General features: G+C 51.0%; 1 gene segment (V, D, J or C); it reads right to left on the bottom strand.

Moving 5' to 3' along the window:
• Positions 1-1,801: 1,801 nt before the first annotated feature.
• LOC129552722 (T cell receptor beta constant 2-like) lies at positions 1,802-8,747 on the bottom strand. The segment is given in 5 exon segments: positions 1,802-2,059; positions 2,385-2,491; positions 2,648-2,665; positions 3,336-3,725; positions 8,666-8,747. Coding segments are annotated over 5 exon segments (585 nt in total).
• Positions 8,748-12,516: the final 3,769 nt, after the last annotated feature.

The raw sequence follows: 12,516 nt of genomic DNA, 5'->3' as shown, positions 1-12,516 counted from the left end.
ACTGATTCTTTCATTGATTCCAAGATAATTTAATGGATGCGTACACTGAACGTGGGCTTCCCATGTGGATCAGATGGTAAAGAATCTGCCTGCAATGCAGGAGACCTGGGTTCCATCCCTGGGTCAGGAAGATCCCCTGGGAACGGTAATGGCAAGCCACTCCAGTATTCTTGTCTGGAAAACCCCATGGACAGAGGAGCCTGGAAGGTGGCAGTCCATGGGGTTGCAAAGACTGAGCAACTCACACACACACACTGAACTAGGTACTATGCCACATCCCAAGGCTACTGTAATAAAACACAACTTTGCCATCATGGAGTGACCTCCAAGTAGAGACAAGAAAAGGGGTAGTTTCCATCTGAGAGAGTCATTTCCTAGGCAGGTTGATAAGAAGTCTAGGGGTCCCCAAGGAGAGAGGGTCTGGAATTCTCAAGGAGGAAGAAAGGACAAACATTTTTTTCCTCTATATTCCTTAGGATTATGTATCCTGCTTGAGAACAGTCTCTGGATTAAACCTTCTAGCTAATCCTGTTATTTTAAAATGCAAATTATGGGAGTAGGTCTGGTCTTTACAACCTCCAGACATTCTTTGGATTCATTGAAGAGTATACAACTCCATTGCTAACACTAGCAAGCAGGTATTCTTTCTACCCCCTTCTGATGTTTATGTCAGAAGCTTTCTCTATCTCTTTATACTTTAATAAAACTTTATTACACAAAAGCTCTGAGCTATCAAGCCTCGTCTCTGGCCCCGGATTGAATTCTTCTCCTCCGGAGGCCAAGGATCCCAGCGTCTTTGCGTGATTCAGCAACGTACCTTTCACATCAAGTGTGGTCAGTGGTAGGAAGGAGGTGGGCACAGGGCATTGTGGTAGCCAAATGCATGGTGCATTTCATCCAACATCATGGGGGTGGTGTAAGAGGGATAGAAGCTTCTTATAGGGCAAGATATCACTGGTAAATCTTCAGGGATCAGTAGGAGCCTACATATATATCATTCCAGGTACAGGAGTGCAAGATGACTGCAAGCCAGTGGCTCAGGGGGTTCGGGGTGACAGGAGTGGGGGCGAGTGTAGACAGAGAGACAGAGAACAACGGTGGTTCTTTCATGCCATTCTGAGGGCTTTGGGTCAAGTCACCATGGTGACCATGTGACAATAAAGAGCTTTGGAAGGATTTCTAGAAACAGCAAGAGGGCTGATCCTTGGTTTTAGGGAACTTTATTTTCCACCCTCCGAGGACTCATCAGGGTACATTTTCACATCTACTTAATTCACTTGAGTGAAATTTATAACTGGCTTTATAACTTAAACTAGAAGACACATTTGCTACTGAGAACAGAGTCCCAAGTCAGTGACTTTTCTTCTCTCCTGGAAACACTCCTTGGTGGTGAAGGAAGCTGAGTGGTGAGTGCCCTCGGGGAGGCTGCATAGCTGACACAAATGACTTTGAGCTTTGTTGATCATGAGGTCATGGCCGCTCAGCAGGTAGATACACCTGTGTGGCTCAGCTCTTCCTCAGAGCACCTTTGATTAAGCAGGACAGAAAATGCCTAGAGTTAACAGCAGCATTTTTCTAGACTGCTCCAGAGTAAGCCTGTCTCTTCACCAGTCACCCTCTTTCACACGTCCTTAAGTTTCCCTGACAAGGAGGAGCAGTGCCAGTCACAGGCTGGGTCCCTCCCACCTCCCACCTGAAGGGACTGCAGGGGACTCTCCCTGGAGACCTCCTGTTTGCACCCTGACTGGAGTCACATGGGACTTCAGAGATGGACAGAAGAGATATCTACATACTCACAAGGCAGAGTCAAGCCAGAACAGGCCATTTTTATTGGTTCAGTAAGTTCAGCCCCCCTCGGGTCTCCCCTGGGTTAGGGAGATCCTGGTCCTGAGAGTTTGGGGCACCTGCACATGGGGGTGGACGCTGGGCTGAGTCCAGAGATGAGGGCAGCTCTTCAGAAGCACTGGGTAGGAATGGGAAAAGCAGAATTCACATCAGGGCAGTACAGGCTGGAAGCTCCTGTACTTCTAAGCTGGCCTCAGGAATCTTTTCTCTTGACCTGAGGATGAGAAGGTGTGAGGGTTACAAGGAGCCAGGAGTGCTGGGGAGCAAGAGGAAGTAGGGTGTCCCACTGACAAGACAAATGCAGGTCTCCTCCCAACATCCATCCATTGGGTTTTCTGGTGACCCCAGTTCCTCCTTCCCAGCCGGCTCTTCCAGTGTGATCACAGAGGTGCAAGGTGTCTTCTGAGGCATGCGGGTGAACCCCTTCTTCCTCTCTGCCCACCTGTGGTCCTGGTGGGGTCTCTACATTCCTAGGTCTGTGTTGCTGCATTTCAAGTGTCACCTCCAACCTGCCTGCCCCATCCTGGCCCCCTCCTTACCATGGCCATCAGCACCAGGGTGCTGACCAGCACAGCGTACAGGGTGGCCTTCCCCAGCAGGATCTCATAGAGGAGGGTGGCAGACAGGACCCCTTGCTGATAAGACGCTGTTGGCAGGAAGGGAGAGCAGGTAGGTACCTGTGAGTTGGTCATCTGTGGCCTCCTTCCCTCATAGCCCCCACCAGGGTCCAAGGGTTCGGAATTCTCTGATTCCAAAGCAAAGATAATAGGAGATGGGGACTTAGGAGGAAAAGGCCACTTACCGGAGGTGACGCCACAGTCTGAAAGAAAAAAGGGGAAGGGAAATGGATGAGAGCCTGCATCTTCTAAAGCAGGGTCACAGCTAAGCCAGCCTTCCTCAGTCCAATAGCAGGCAAGATGCTAAATCTTGGCAACAACCACATGAACGTGGAGGTGGATCCTGCCCCAGCTGAGCCTTCAGATAAGACTCCAGCTTTGGCTGACATCTGATTGTAGCATCTTGAAATAAACGAGCCAGCTAAGCTATGCCCAGATTCCTGATACATTAAAACTAGGCAATAAGAAATATGTTGGTATTTTGAGATGCTTAAAACAAAACAAATAAATGAAAAAGACCTACTGAGCTAGCTTTTAGTCAGCACTGACCCCCAGGCTCAGAGCAGCCTCTGATCAGAGTCCCAGCACTGCCTGTGCCAACGTGGCCACAGCATCCTCAGGGTCACAGAAGGAGGCAGCACTGAAGGGGATGGGGACCCACCACTGGGACCCTGAGCTCTGCAGGCGGGCAGGGAGGGGACCCACCCGCACAGCTGAGTTGGGCTGAGGATCCGGGGGAGGAGTTAGCCCGAGGAGGTGCCCTGTCCACCCTCTTGCTGGGCCCCCACCCACCCTTGCCTCTCTGTCCAGCCTTCCCGCTCCTCTCCCCAGATCTCTCCCCTGTCGGCTCTGACTCCCTCCCGGCCGGCTCACCTGCTCTGCCCCAGGCCTCGGCGCTGATGTTCTGGGTGACGGGCTTGGCCCTGTCCTCCTCCTCCCACTTGTCCTGGTCGGTGAGCCCGTGGAACTGGACTTGGCAGCGGAAGTGGTTGCGGGGGTTGTGCCAGAAGGCGGCGGTCACCCTCAGCCGGCTGCTCAGACAGTATCTGGAGTCATCCCGCGTGGGGTCCTCCCTGTAGGGCTCAGGGTCCGTGCTGACCCCAGTGGTGACCTGCTTCCTGTTCACCCACCAGGTCAGCTCCACGTGGTCGGGGTAGAAGCCCGTGGCCAGGCACACGAGCGTGGCCTTCTGGGTCTGGGAGATCTCTGCTTCCGAGGGTTCGAACACAGCCACCTTGGGCGGGTGGACCTGGCTCAGATCATCTGGAAGGACAGGAGTGGGGGCAAGGGCTGGTCTGAGAGCTGGTTGGCGTGGAAGGGGCTGAGTGTGTGTGAACTGAGGGAAGCAAGGAAAGGGGCCATAGCATCATCATAAAATTATGTAGCAGGAGGTTCTGTTTGTTTAGGGGTCACCACCATGCTTACTCCTTGGAAGGAAGTTATGACCAACCTAGATAGTATATTAAAAAGCAGAGACATTACTTTGCCAACAAAGGTCCGTCTAGTCAAGGCTATGGTTTTTCCAGGGGTCATGTATGGATGTGAGAGTTGGACTGTGAAGAAAGCTGATCGCCGAAGAATCGATGCTTTTGAACTGTGGTGCTGGAGAAGACTCTTGAGAGTCCCTGGGACTGCAAGGAGATCCAACCAGTCCATTCTAAAGGAGATCAATCCTGGGTGTTCATTGGAAGGACCAATCTTGAAGCTAAAACTCCAATATTTTGGCCACCTCATGCAAAGAGTTGACTCACTGGAAAAGACCCTGATGCTGGGAGGGATTGGGGGCAGGAGGAGAAGGGGACGGCAGAGGATGAGATGGCTGGATGTAATCACTGACTCAATGGATATGTATTTTGGTAAAAACTCCGGGAGTTGGTGATGGACAGGGAGGCCTGGCGTGCTGTGATTCATGGGGTCGCAAAGAGTCGGACACGACTGAGCAACTGAACTGAACTGAACTGAAATAAGCCTGAATTTTGAGGCAGAAGATTCCTCCAAAGAACATGACCTGGAAACTAGACTGTGTCTAATAATTATTTTTCTGTTTCTGCAGGGTGTATGTGTTTACTTGCTTGAGCGATAACACATATTAATTAGAATTAGCCTTTCTTCCCTAGGATTTTCCAGGTGGCTCAGTGGTAAAGATCCTGCCTGCCAATGCAGGAGACATAAGAGACGTGGATCGATCCCTGAGTGGGCAAGATCCCCTGGAGGAGGAAATGGCAACCCACTCCAGTATTCTTGCCTGGAGAGTTTCATGGATAGAGGAGCCTGGCAGGCTACAGTCCATAGGGCTGCTGAGAGTCGGACACGACTGAAGTGACTTAGCACGTGTGCATATTCTTCCCTAGAAAAGATACTTTTCCAGTATCTGACATATGCTTTTCTCTGTATTATACTGAACCCACCTTTTGTTTTGATTTTATGTGTAACCTGCTTTGTGAAGCCTATGTGCCTTTGGCTATTATCCTCTCTGATGTTTCAAACTGACTCCTACATGGGTGCTGGGGTGTGTGGGAGTTTCCAGGATGGCTGGAACCCCATGAAAGACACTGTTCTGAGGTTGAACCCTATCTTATTTCTTATTTCCAAACCTCCCTACCGACTTTGGAATCCTATTTCCAGTCACGCATTATATTCAAAGCAGCAAAAGCGTTGAAATGAACAAACCCAAGTCCGAAGCCCACTTCATCAGAGGGTTCCAGACCCTTTCTCATGCCTGACAGATGGGAGAGAATTTCTGAAATTGTTGGAAGGCAGGCCCTCGTGTGAGGACGTGGAGGGGTAAAGTAAAACCACATCCACCTTTCAAGCACCCTCCGTGTTGCCAAAATGCACTGAGACCTCTGTTTAGCTCTGTTCTGGGAGCGAGTTTGTGGAGCAGAAATGTGGCAAACCCAGATATCTCTATCTTATCCAAGTTCAGGGAATGTTTCTATTGAGAAAATCGAGTCCCGGTTTGGAAAAAGACAGTCTGTGACACAGTGAGGATAAACAGGAATGCAAGGGATGGCGGCATCCTCTGAGTCTTCTACAGAGGATTTGCACACGACTTGTTGTTGCTGTTCAGTCGTGTCCGACTCTTTGTGACCCCACAGACTGCAGCACGCCAGGCTTCCCTGTCCTTCACTATCTCCCAGACTTTGCTCAGACTGATGTCCATTTAGTCAGTGACGCCATCCAACCATCTCATCCTCTGTCATCCCCTTCTCCTCCTGCCATAAGGATTTAGTCCCTTACAATCTTAGAACTCCAAGAGACCACCCTTGTCATCTCTGTTTTATATTTACATCTCAGAGGGCCTGAGACAGTTTAGGTCACTTTGCAAATTGCACAAGAGCCCCCTTCCCTCAGAACTCATGCATTTTGAATCCCGATGACCTGTACTTTCCAATTTCCATCACGCTCCCTGGCACGTGCTCCCATCTGCAGGGCAAAGCCTGCTCCAGCTGACCAGTCTGGTAGGAGCTCGGTGGCCCATTGCTCTGGCCGTGTCTACAACTCCAGCCCAGACCCACCTCACCCTTGCCCGCTTCCTCCCGAGGATGGTGATGGTGGGTTAGTGTTTAATCATGAGCCACTGACTCCATTATCTCAGCACAGATCCTGAGGTTTGACACAGTGGGGCCTCCAACCTATTTCTCCTCCTTCTACCTTATCTCTTGCTAAAAGGGTGTAAGTTTCCAGTTGTTAACAGCTTGTTCAGACTTACCTCCTCTGACCCCCACCAAGCATAGTGCTCCCCAGGGACACTCCTGCAAGCTCAAGTGATGCTGACCTGGACCTCTGCCCTCAGAGCTCAGGAGCCCCCCTCAGACCAACTCAGTCTCACCAAGCTGCTCCCCACTGCCTCCTGGTCTCTTAAACCAGCTCACATGGCTCTTGGAGACTGCTGGAGACAGAGAAAGGATGAAGGGCAGACAAAGGACAAGGAAAGCAAGCACAGGATTCTGAGCCCCTCCAGGGAGGTGCTGGGGTAGGTTTTAACAGAGAAGACAGAGCTATTCGCCAAAAGGGGGTCAACAGTGCAGGATCAGAGTTAGAATGGGGGTGGGAATGGAGACGATCAGATAAGAAAGGGGAAGCCAAACAGCACACCTGCCCAAACAGGAGCGACCAGAGGAGTCCTGGAGAACGAGAAGAAGAGCGAGACAAGGCTGGAGACAAAGCAGAGCTCCTCAGAGCCCTGTGCCGAGGAGTCGCATCAGACGCAAGCTGGAGATGCTCCCTCGGGAGGGGAAGGTGCGTCTGACCCCCCACGCCCTCGCACCCTGCTTCCCGCCCGATACCTGTCACAGTGAGCCTGGTGCCGATGCCAAAGTGGAGGGGCGAATTATACGCCCACAGCTGCAGGCGGCTGTGGCAAAACCCCCAGAAACCTCAGGCAGGGCAAAAGTCTTAGCTCCTCGAGAGTGGGAATGGCCATTTTTTTTCCTGCCTGGGTGCATGGCGCTGGACTAAAGGGATGCCTCTAGGAGAAAGGCCTAGGCACACTCTGGGGAAAGGGGGAAAGAGGGAGAAACTTCGGAGGAGCTGATCCCTGCATGTAAGAAGGAGGGGTGAGCTTAGAAGTGTGAGGAGCTTGCGGGCAGAAGACTCAGAGGAGAAACACAGGCATCAACCAAGCTGCCTCTAAAGCGAGGGCAGGGGGCTTCCCTGGATCCAGGGGTTAAGAGTCTGCCTGCCAATGCAGGGGACGTAAGTTTGATTCCTCCCTATACTGTGGGGCAACTAAACCCATGTGCCACAACTGCTGAGCCCAAATGCCTAGAGCCGGGGCTCCACAAGGAGAGAAGCCCCCACAATGAGAAACCCGCGCACCACAGCTAGAGAGTAGCCCCTGCTGTCCGTAACTAGAGAAAAGCCCGCTTAGCCACAAAGACCCAGCACAGCCACAAATAAATAAAATTAATATTAAAAAAAAAATAAAGAGATGGCAGACCCAGCTCCTCGGAAGCCCCACGGGGATCAGAGTTTAGTCGACCCCCTTCCATCAGGACAGGGAGGAGAGACAGACACTCAGGTCCCAGAGACAGTGACCCTACCTCCCGGGTCCTGCATCTTACCCAGGACGGTGAGCCGGGTCCCTCGTCCAAAGTGCTGTGCCCGGCTGCTCCACAGAACAACGCGAGTGTGGCAAAGCCCAGAGTGGCTGGTAACATGGGGCCCTTCTTTCCAGAGACGACCTTCCCCCCAGGACTTCTGGGGGTTCTAGCACCTTCTCCGCTCACCCTCAGCCTTTTCCCCGCTGTGTTCTCAGTCCCGGCCTTCTCTAAGGGGAACTTCTAGAACTCCAGCCTCACAGCACACCATCCCCAGGTAAGACCTGTACTCACCCAAGACGGAAAGCTTTGTCCCGTTGCCGAAATAGAGTCTGTCATTAGTCACACAACCCTAAAGCCTGGTAGGGAAACTCGCCTGCACCTCCCAACCCTTCCTCCCTCGGTTTGCCTGCAGCTCACCTGTTCCTTTCCTTAGCAGAACTTTAACTCCCGGAGGTGGAGGGGGTTTACAACTGTATACTGTGTGACTCCCCACCTGCCTGTCCTGTGTCCATCTCCTTTCTGCGTGAAGGAGAAAAATGGCAGGACTGACAGCTCCGGGGCCAGAAGTTGTCCCATCTACTATGGCTTCGATGTGCATCCTCCAAGGATACAGGCGATGGACAAGGTGACCCCTTTTTAATTGAGATTACTTGCCTTTCGGTAGGAAAACCAGGCTTAGCCAAGCCCGCCCATGAAATTACTGGAGATGGAGGCTGTCCTCATCAAGACAAGAACTCAACAAGACAGGAATTCAGATCTTTCTGATAAACACGTGCTTTAACCTAGGCACCCAAGACGGAGGCTCCATCTGGACTCTGCCCTCCCTGCAGGTTCCCAGCCCTCCCTTCTTGGCTGGCTTACCTACAACAGCAAGTCGTCTTCCCTGCCTGCCAAAAGTAGATGTCTCGAAAGCCAAGCCTCCAGGATTCACTTCAAAACCTCCTCTCCTGTGCTGAGCACAGCCAGGATTCGGGGAGAGTTTGGGGCGTTCAAGGGTCTCTTCCCTCCCAAAGACACCAGCCCCCTTCAAACACCCTGCATAGCCTTCCAGAGCTTTCCAGGGCCCCAGGACCCTGGGAGCTGGGTCATCCCTTGCTTCCCACATTTCCCGGGAGGGAGTGCTCCCTCACGGAACCCAGTTGGAGACCCCAGGCTTACCTACAACCGTCAGTTTGGTCCCTGGGCCGAATTGATAGTCATAACACATCAGAACACAGCCACCCTACAACGCACATCTGGGACCCACCCTCCCCTCCGAGGGGCCAGGAAAGACCCAGGTTGTGTCTTACCTACAACCGTGAGCCTGGTGCCTTTTCCAAAGAAAACCTCAGTGTTCACACAGTGAAGCGGAGCAAGGAGGAAAGCAATTAGAGGCGGGCAGAGTGGACAGGGTCTCGGTTGGTATCTGGTGGACTCTGGAACTAGGAGTCCTCTCCTGTGCTTTATGGATATTGCACGAAAGAATATTTTTGACTCTTGACTCTTGGGGCCACTGAGCATGGGCAGAGTCCATCCACAGGGCCCTGCGCACCTGCTTTGATTCTTCCTGAGGGTTCATCACAAGGATGTGGGCCTGGGGAGGTGGGCAGGGTCCCAGACACCCATGAGCATCCATGGGTGGGTGCTGGCATATTGCTGACCTCTTGTTTCATAGAGCGGGTCACCTCCCACGCACCTTCCCCTTGACCTTGCCCTGGGCAGGGAGCGGGGAGTGCGGGAGTGGGATAAAGGGTCTCCCTGAGTCCTTCATCCGTGAGGCCACAGAGGCATCTCCTTACATCTGGCCTTTCTGCCTGGAAGCTTCAGCTCCGATCCAGACCTGTCCTGCTCCGTGGTTTTGGCTTGACAGGTGAATGGTGGGGGAAGGTGGAGGCCTTCCAACCCAAGCTACCCTTGTGCCGGTGACCCAGGAGAAGAGCGAAAGATGGTGGGCACTGGGACAGGCAGAAAGGTTTTTGTAAAGGATTCCCATAGGGTTGAATCACCGTGGCCCCCCTGTCCCCACAACGTTACAGCTTTATACAAAAACGGCCCCTCCCATGGGCCCGCCCCTCGGAGAGGCAGTCTAGGAGGATCCACCAGAGAGTGGCCCCTCTGAGGACATTGGAGGGCGAGGAGGTGACATCAGCGCTCCGGGTGCGTGGCAGGGGGAGGGGTACGGACAAGGCCGGGGGGCTCCCTCCTCACCTCGAGCCCTTTCTTCGGGACCTTCTCAGATCCTCCGAGCTGTGCGCCTTTGTGTCAGGGCTGGTTTCCCTGGTATCCACCCCTCTGCAGGCTGTCCTCACAGAAGCAGCCCCTTTGATCCCCGGCCTGCCCCTGACGCCAGGCACCCAGAGATCACACCTTTCATCTGAGAATGGGGTCCCGCAGAATCCAGACTCTGCCCCTTCGGCCCAACTCTGAACCTCCAGGGTGGTCCAGAGAACAGGCCGCCAGGTACACAGAGGTAGAGCTTTCCCAGGGGTAAAGTCATAGCTGAGAGCTGTATTTCTTTTCTTTTTTGCATTCACTTTAAAGACATTTTGTTTTTAAATTGGAGGATAATTGCTTGGCAGTGTTGTCTTGGTGTCTGCTGTACAGCAACGTGAATCAGCTATCGCTCAGCTCAGTGCACTGCGATGACCTTGAGGGTGCGATGGGGGTGGTGGGAGAGCTGTATTTCTAATCAGTGTGAGGTGAGGGGGGAGCCACGTGCGTCGTCAGCTGCCTCGCTTCTCATGGCGGACTTCGGACATCAGGGTCCGATAAAGGGCTTTCTGGGAAACAGAGGCGGAGAACTGGGTGAATACAGCCTCCGGAATGTTTAAATACAATCGCTTGGGCGCGTGATCATAGTCAAGGTCATCTCCCTCTTTTTCCCTAAAGGGCAGAAGCATTTTAAACTTTTGCCAGAAATTTGATTTTCCCTGCACAAGATGACCTTGAAACTGAAACTCCAGTTGAGTAGTCTCGACCGCATTTCACTAGATGGCGCTTCCTTTTGTGGCCTTTCGGACTCAATGTCTAGAAGCAAAAAAGACAAACTTGACCACATAATGATAACTTGCAGGGGGAAAATACATAGAATCAAAGATAAATGACAATATGGGGAAAGCATTAGCAATTCTCATCATGAGGGCTGATCTCATGATGATGAACTTCTAGAAATCAATAAGAAAATAATCCAGCAGTGCAATAAAAATGAGAAGGTTCAGAAGAAAAGATCCAAATGGTGCTTAACCATAGGGGAAAAAAAATCTTGCAATGATAAATGCAAACTAAAATGGCAATGAAATGTCAGTTTTCACCAATTTGATGACGAATAGTGGAAGACCATTCTATCAACGGGCTTCCCAGGTGGTGCTAATGGTAAAAGAACCCTCCTGCTCATGCAAGAAACAAAAGAGACGAGGGTAGGATCCCTTGGTCGGGAAGATCCCCTGGAGGAGGGCATGCCAATCCACTCCAGTATTTTTGCCTGGAGAATCCCAAGGGCAGAGGAGCCTGGCAGGCCTATAGTCTATAGGGTCGCAAGGAGTTGAACACGACTGAAGCAACTTAGCACGCTCTGACATGCTAAATAACACAACTCTTAATGGGAGCAATTTGTAACTATCTATAAATATTATGACGTGACTTAGTGACTAATACCACCACCACCATAAATAATACAAATGTTCTTACTTTTTCACCCAGAAGTTCCACCTTTGGGAGTTTATCCTGTAATTACTTTTGCATACAAATTCAAACAATTTTATGTTAAAGTAAAACAATAAAATTTTAAAAGAAAAACAAAATACTACTTTAAGTGATATTTTGAAATCTACCACTGTAAAAAAATAAAATACTTGCTTCATTTGCAAAGTCATTTTTTTCAAAGAAGAACAGTTTATATAAGACGCTGTTTCATGGTACCGAATTTGCTGAATGAATCTCCAGTCACCTAGGAGCCTGCTGAAAAACACATATTTCTGAGTAATCCCCAGGATATTCAGAGTTCCAAGTCTCTAGGTTTATGAATTTGTATTTAAATAAACAATTAGGCACAGAATTGCCCTGGGTATTTAAATTTCAGTAATTTACTCCCTAAGTTAGAGTTTCCTTTTGACCTGGGGACTCTCCTGCCAACTTAAACTTTCAAAGAACACCACCCTTTCTTGGTTCCACAACCACCTCTGGTTCTCATGGGGATTGTCTCAACTTTGTCACACTGTTAGCAGCTCAAGGGCCCACGAAGTTTTTGTTTGGTGAAAGGAGTTTAGACGGGTCAGGCAGGTGCCATGTGAAGCCTTTCCTCATCTTCGACAGCAGGGGGCAGCCTTTCCTCATTTTTTTGTTCGACTTAACCAGCGGCACTCAGTGTGGCCACTTGAGGGGGCAAGAAGAATGTCATAGTGCTCAGGGGACCCAAGGGAAAGCTTGCCGGTTACCTGTGTGCCTTTCTCAAGGTGGGTGTTGGGATGTAGGGAGGAGACCTGCAAATAATGTCTATGTGTAATGTTTTAAACCTTTTAAGCATGTGAACTGATCCTTTTTAACCCCAACTTCATCTCCTAATTTCCCAGATGTAACTGAAGTCTGAAGAGGCTAAAGGGTCCCCCAAAGTGGCAGGAGACAAGGAGAAAGGGCTGGAACCAGCACTCTGGCCTCATTTAAGATCCGGGACTCTCATAGGTGCTGCTCCTGGGCCCTGGGGCCCTGCTCCTCCGGCAATCTCACCTCCAGTAGCCATGCTGAGAGCTCCCTCCCACGCCCTCTGCTTCAAACCTTGGGCAAGTTACTGGATTTTTAAAAAACTCCAGTCTCCTTCTGCCTGCAATGAAGGAGACTCGGGTTCCCTGGGTAAGGAAGATCCCCTTGAGAAGGGAATGGCTACCCACTCCAATATTCCTGCCTGGAGAATTCCATGGACAGAGGAGCCTGGCGGGCTACAGTCCATGGGGTCGCAAAGAGTCAGACATGACTGAGCAACCAACACTAACGCTCCTTAACTGTAAAATGGGAATGATGATGATCCAATAAGACCT

This window comes from Moschus berezovskii, chromosome 3 (genome assembly GCF_049115385.1).
Source record: "Moschus berezovskii isolate FMDL1 chromosome 3, NW_MosBer_1.0, whole genome shotgun sequence".
In the NCBI taxonomy this organism is placed as follows: Eukaryota; Metazoa; Chordata; class Mammalia; order Artiodactyla; family Moschidae; genus Moschus; species Moschus berezovskii.
This window is presented reverse-complemented; position numbering and strand designations above follow the sequence as displayed.